At 32.7% G+C, this 7,466-nt stretch overlaps 1 protein-coding gene across 1 annotated transcript; it reads right to left on the bottom strand.

The window, feature by feature from the left end:
• Positions 1 to 1,516: 1,516 nt before the first annotated feature.
• On the bottom strand, positions 1,517 to 3,795 carry LOC111279249 (uncharacterized). The gene has a single exon (XM_022866226.2). The coding sequence runs from the start codon at positions 3,140 to 3,142 to the stop codon at positions 1,892 to 1,894; it is 1,251 nt and encodes a 416-aa protein (XP_022721961.2). The 5' UTR covers positions 3,143 to 3,795; the 3' UTR covers positions 1,517 to 1,891.
• Between the last annotated feature and the right edge of the window lie 3,671 nt (positions 3,796 to 7,466).

The raw sequence follows: 7,466 nt of genomic DNA, 5'->3' as shown, positions 1-7,466 counted from the left end.
TCTCTTCAAGTTTTATATTTCATGTAATCAATTTTAAGAGTTGATCATTCAATAAGATCGAAGTTCAAATCTCAGGGTGGGCTGGAAAAAGAGGCATGAAAATGAAATTTCAGCACTAGGTGATGATCAAGAGCCTTTTTGAGGTTTGCACTTTCCCTATAATACTTCTAAAGCTAGCAGCCAAGTATCTGTACTTTTATAATATCTCATCTAAACATCAATGGGTACCAAGCAGAAGGAAAGTTCCAAAGTCTTGGTGGGTTAAAAGTGCAGAGGTTCAAGTCCCATGGTCCATAAAATTAATGTTCTGGTCCATTAACAGTATCCCCTGCTAGTAGCGGCAGCTTTTCTCACGTCTCCTTGCAATATCAATACATAAATTGGATTTAAGTAACCACCAAAGTTTCAGTTAAATTACATCTTTATCTGGTAGTAAATACAATTAGTTAAAATTGACAAAGTTAATAAATCCACGTATTTCTTGCTCACTACAAAACTGTTGATGTTTAGTATCAAGTCGAGGTTCAAAATCTTGAAATCATCAAAAAAAAAAAAAAAAAAAAGACCGATTAGGATAAAGGTAGATAATATTTTTTACCTTTGCATTCCGACACATTAAGTTAAAGATTGGAACTATAGAAGCTGGAAGGAGAAGAAAAGGGAAATGTAAGGAAAAGTTGGATTAGATTAATAACACATTCATGATTTTATTTATAGACGAAAGGTGAAGAATCTGTGAGATAACATAATGACATAATTGAATTTACATAATGTATATATCAAGTCAACGATATATCAATACTATCAATCTCTAACAAAAAAAAAGATCAATTTGCTCTGTGTATCCAAAAATATCTCTAGGGCTCAGCTGCTAAATTCTAACTTTAGCCTAGCAGCTGCTGATATTGCTCAACTATGTTGCCCTTTGTCCTGTCAAGATGCCTTGAATGTGAAGTCAATTAATTTGTGTTTCAGATTGGCAGAAGGGGATCCAGGGGGAGGGACTGAGGGATGGAGTACATTGAAGAAATGTCACCCTTTTCTCCTTGAACTCATTAAAGTGAACCTAAATTCTCCTACCCAGTTTTACAATCTTTCATTTATTTCGCCGATTACATTTGCATCAGATCTCTTGAATGGCAGTAAAACTGCCCCAACCCCAAGCTGATAACTGATAACCCTAATAGGTGTCCGTCTCTCTGTTAGATAGAAATACAGATGTGGTCTATTCGCATCATATTTTACATAAAAAAATGAAAATGGGATCTCACCATAACACAAAATACCTTATTTGGAGTTCATATCGATTTTGTGTCATCGTATGATGTTTTAAATTGAGATGTCTGCAAAATATTAATCGTCTGTCTAGTTAAAAAGCCTTAAAATCAAACAGTCAATGGGGTTGTTAACATGGGGTTACTACTTTCATTAGCATTAGCTAGGCGATAAATGTGTTGTGTGTTTGGATCTTTCCAGTTTGTCTAAGACCAAAAAACACGTGTATGCATGTGATCAGGGAAAACTTCTTGTAGAATACATAATAAAAACCACATTTTTTTGCCATAACATCAAGGTACAACTTACAAACAAACACCACAAAGATTAAAGAATACAATTTTCTTTAAACAGAAAACTTCTGCAGGAAACGAAGTGAACACCTTGAACCAGTTTCACTTTGCCAAAACTCACCTGAGTTCTGGTAATGGTATTCCAATTCACAGCTGATCTCAGCCACCCAACAGAGGTAAGCACCAGGCAAAAAAGTTAAGAAAGAAAAGAGTGTAACATTACTAATGGAAGAGAGTACAAGAAAGATCATAAACACAGAAATAAACAGGAAACCAAATGTAATGTCTATTAACCGAAATCAAGATCCCCCGAGTTGATCTCTTTAGCCTCTAACAGCTAACAAGGAAGGAATTGCTGCCAGATTGGGAGGGGTGTTCTTGTTTGATTGTCTAATGATGGTACCTCGCTTACTATCTTTAGAAGGCGGCTTGCTGAAAGCTCTCATGGGACTGGCAAAAGCCCAACCCCAACTCTTACTCCTCCCATGAACAAGAGGCCCAGCTGTTGATTTGACATGATCCTCAGCTGAAGAGGATAGCCAGTAAGCTGATGAGGATGAAGATGATGAAGAAGAGGTCATGATGAAACCACCAAAAATGCCTCCACACCTCACCCTTTCTTTCATTGCAGATGATGAGGCAGCAACTTTTGGTTTGCCTTCCCTTTGTGAACCCACTTTTCTGAGAGTGCAATCCCCAAACCCAGTTGATATTCTTTCAAAGAAATCACCAGAGAAACGCCTGCTTCCACAACCAACAGATCTCGATCTTGAAACCTTGCGCTCAAATGATGATGCAGAGGAAGTAGCTTGACCATTAGGACTATCATCATATTCCACCACCACAATGCCTCCTTTCCCGGACAATGATGATCCTAAGCATTTTGGCTTCACAACAGAACCAGTGGCTGCTGCTCCTGCTGCTGCTGTTGTTGTAGATGATGTAACTTCCGCTACTGTTGCTGCTATAGAAGCGATCTTATCTAGTTTTTTTGTAGACTTGGAAGAAAGATAAAGAAATGACCAGAAACCACCTCTCTTTCTGGGGCTAAAGTCCTCACCATCATCAACAGAAGCATCCAAGAAACGGCCTCTCCTAGGAGTTGTAGTTGACTTGCTTCTCTTAAAAACAATATCGGCAGCAGCATGATGATGATCTGATGATGCCACCATGATCTTCTTCCTCTTTGCCAAAAGGAAGGGGATCCTGGCCGGCCTTGTATAATATTCACGATAATGACTATTATTGCCATTATCATTCCTACTTTTTGTTGTCGTGGGTCGGACAGACAGAGAAAGAGAAGTTGAAGTACCAACAACACCATTGCCACAGCTAGCAGCGGCGACACCAGTATCAGATCTAAAAGAAGGGGAAGAAGAAGAAGACGAAGATGATGACCCACGAATAGGTAAAGGAAAAGAAGAAGAAACCAACTTCCCTAGCTTTTCTTGAAGGCAAAATGCACAGATCCCACCAGGGTTGTTTCTATAAGGATGATCACTGCACTGCATACCATCTCCCGTATCTTCTTCACCAACACCAGCTCTTCCCCCTCCGTTGATTCCTTCCATCATGTTCAAAGCAGTATCTCTTGAGATTCTCCAAGCTACAAATCTTTTTCTTGTTTTTGTTATTGCCCTCTTCTTATATCAAAGACATTGGTTTTTTTCCCAATCACTTACTTTTTTCCTGCTGAGAGTGAGAGAAAGGAAAGAGTTGGGAAGGGAAGATGCAAACAAAAGAAGGGGAGCAGAGGGTGAGAAAGTGAGATTGAGTGGGAAAAAATAAATGGCATTGAAGTAAGGAGAGGGAAGAGTCCCAGGAGCACGTGCAGTACTGACTTACCAATACATTAAATAAAATGTAGAACAAAGACAAGCTAAACCCTAAAACTTTTTGCCTCAAAGCACCAAAACAAGAATTTACAAAAAGACTCCCTCTCACGTTGTACTGTGAGCTTGCTCTAGAGATTTTTTAAGCCCTTCGCTTGGGCTTGCCCTCTTTTTTATGTTAGAATTTGAAGAAGGAAATGCTTCTGCTCTCTCTTGGATAGATACTAGATTCCTTCTTTCTGCCATTAGATTATCTCTGATCAAGCTTTTGCTTCTTTAACAGTCACTTGCCGGTTTCAGTACGTATTGTGGCCAGTATTCCTACAAGTATAAAGGTATATTGGCCTGTAAAAAAGTAGTACTTTCCCTACAGGCCTATACAACAGGGATGACACTTTGAAATAGATATTAGATACTATAACAATTAATTACCACCTACAGGTTTATTGGACTGTAAAATTAAACTCGGATTGATCCGATTCAACATAATAACCAACCTGATTTCATGATCAAATCACTGATTCAACCATCGGACCAATCTGAGTTATAACTATGCTTGTTTCAATGATTAGATCATTAGTCACCATGGACTGATTGATTCAGGTTTTATGGCTCAAGTTCATCCGATTCAAGTGATATGATAACAATAACAATAACAATGTCAGTGTATTAATTAGGTCCACAGACAGGAAAGAAAATTATGTATTGGCTGTGAGAATTTGGTTAAGCCTGTTCTAAATTAGACTGTGCAGAGCAGCAGCAAGGCCCACAGTGACACCTGAGAAGCTGTATTGACTAAATGTCTTCTTCAATAACTCCATCCATTATATGAACCGATATTTCTTGGTGGGACTCCTTATGTGTAAAATATGCAGCATTTATTATGAAATTCAAACAACTTTATGCCAAATGTATGACTGATCAATTACTCCATAAATTTATTAGAGTTTTCTTGCTTTTATTATTCAGTTCACGGCATTATTAAAGCCTCAGAATTTTGTGAGAAAATCAGCTGCAATCACAGTTTGTCCAATTGCTGGATTCAATGCACAATCTTTAAAACATTGGTGGATCCCATGTTTGATTTTTGCTCAACCTCTGATAATGGACACCATAATCTTCAATACCCATTTTTCACGAAGAAGATGATACAAAATGACACCGTATAGATGAACTAGGGCCCTTTTTTATTTTTTTTTATTTCATATAAAATACACTAATTAATTGTTAAAGATGATATTATATGCAATAATAACGTGATTTGCTTTAATTTCAGTTATTAGAATTTAATTCTTGACAATTAGTAATGACAATAGATAGTAAATAAATGGATATTTATTATTATTTGATCCGTTTATATCATATTCATATAGTTAAAAATAGATAATTAATAGATTCGGATAAGAGATTTATTATCTATGATGGATTCGAAGTTGATATAAATAATATCTTAAATATCTAATATTCAAATTCATTTAAGTTTTAATTAATAGTAATGGATATCTAAATCCATATTCGAATTCATTACTTAATTACATATGTAAAATATATAAATTTTTTACTTGTAAAAAGTTTTGAATCTTAAACAATAATTTTTATTTATTATTAATTAAGAGTGAATTTGAATTTTAAATTAAATTTTTATTTATTTTATATTTTGATAAAAAATTAAATAAATGAATATTTTAATATATTTGAATATTTAAATGTATTATATTTCTTTAAATGAATTCAGATTTAGATAATGATATTAAATTTAAATGAATATTTAAATTAATTTAAATATTATAAATATTAAATGAATTTCGATATAGATATTTCAAAAATAAAATATATTAATTTTATGATTATGATTAACGTCACGTCATGATGTCATAATAATTTTCATGTGACCAAGTCTGTAAAATCAGGACTATCTCTAGCAAATGAATTGATATGAAAGTATGTTTGCATTTGAAAGGTATTGTTTCAATTAAAAATTAGTAGTACAAATTGAATTCTTGATATTGCAAGAGGCACAAATAGAATTACTCAAAGTATAATGAAGAGCAAGACAAAAGTAGCTTAGCTTTCTTTATAATTTCAATCTGACCATAAAATTAAATAAAATAAATAATGTGGACAAATCTTTAATTTGATATATGGATTTAAATAATAATAATACTAACAAATTCAGCACTTCATCACCATGCAATGAAGCATGAAATTGAGACAACAAATCATTACTTAGAATAAGGCAGAAAAAAATAAGAATAAAAACAAAAACAATATATATATATATATATATATATATATATAGAAAGAGAGAGATTGAGCTTTGAAAGGTTTATCCAAATTAGATTTATTCGTAGATTAGATCGGACTTGCTCGATTGCATCCAATCAGTTAAATTTATAAATATAAATTTTTAAAATTTATATTAAAATATTAATTTTTTAAAATATATTTTAAAATTAAATATATTTTAAATTATATTAATAAAATAAAAAATTCGAGCTAAATTCGAATTTCAAAATTTATATTTAAAATTTGATCTAAATCGAATTAAATCCACGAACCGAAAGGATAATCCATCCTCTAACAGGATTAATCCAAAACCAAAAGTGTTTAAATCTTTATTATTAAAACCATTTAATGGATCTGTTTGAGTTAGAATATTATCTTCGTGCTTTTATGCCTGTTTTGTTAGGGTTCAGCAAGTGCCTAGTAATTGAAATTAGCAGATAAGGACAAGAAATCATTTATGGTTAATTAATCCTATTTATATATTCATACTTTAAGGGCACATTCCATACTTTTGTGGCCAAAATGCACGACCATGTTAAAAAAAAAAATGCAAACTTCATTTTTTTTTATTTTAATAAAGAAATGATTGGTTTATTTGCATGGACAGGTGAGCGACAACAGCAAGGCACTAACAAAATTTGTCCAATTTTGGTCAACGAACGTATAAAATCATAGAAAATTTGAATAGAAGAAAATGCTGATGATCTGTTTGTAAAAAGACCTAATTGCATAAAAACATTTTTATGTATGTTAAGATATTTCATGACCATTTTTATTTATTTACTCGATCAATAAGATCAATTGTGATTCGTCTGTTCAATACACATTTAGCTGTCACATTATCATCAATAAGGGTTGATATTGAAAATATTTATCTTAGAATTAGCTCGTCCCTTATCAAAGAAGGGTTCATCATATATCTCCAGTGACTTTCCATTAAGATATTACTTAAAAACCGAATAATTAACCATTAATTTGTTTGAAATCATTAAATATAATTCATGTCTATTTAAAATTTTAAAATATAATTCATAATCACCCACGTTAATTAAATTATTATCTTTTATCTCGTATATATAAAGTAAAGTGGAGGTCTAGAGATATAAAGATTTAAGTGCTCCTCTCCATTATAATTTCCTTGATGCACTTCATTTTTTTTTTTTTCACTAAACCTTTGATATTTTACTAATTTGAATATCGAAATGCATTATGAAAAACCCAATTCCAATGTCCCTTGATCTTACTTTTTAGCTGTAGGTCCAGATTTTGTCATTTTCAGCTTCCAACCAACTCCCATCCACTTAAAACATCCAAAGTCACCGTCAACATTTATAAAATAAAAATTGAAGAGTAAGACTTTAAAACTTAATTTTAATAGCTTAGGCTCCCATTTGAAGCTCGATTAAAATGTTCTCATCTCATCGCATCGAAATGTATTTTATGATTAAATTATATAAAGTAATAAAACAAGACTTATTCATTAATAAAAATTCATTCAGTTATTTATTTATTTATTATTTTTTATAAAAAAATAGTAAAAATTTAACAATGCTTGAAGTAGAGCAGAGATGAACAAAATCAGGGAATTCTTAAACAGCTGGTTCTTGAAAAGGAAACAAAAGACAAACCCCGGTGCACAGGGCGCCTCGCTTTGCGAGGATTGGAGTGAGAATGCATAGTACACAATCTTCTCTATGCATTTTTGCAGAAAGGCTGTTTCCAAAACTCCTAGTAACCTTCCAATCACAAACGAACAACCTCAAACAAAAGACTACCATAG

The sequence above is a fragment of the Durio zibethinus genome, chromosome 27 (assembly GCF_047325235.1).
Source record: "Durio zibethinus cultivar Kanyao isolate XHJ-2024 chromosome 27, ASM4732523v1, whole genome shotgun sequence".
NCBI lineage: Eukaryota > Viridiplantae > Streptophyta > Magnoliopsida > Malvales > Malvaceae > Durio > Durio zibethinus.
The sequence above is the reverse complement of the archived record's forward strand: the minus strand, read 5'-3'. Positions and strand labels throughout refer to the sequence as shown.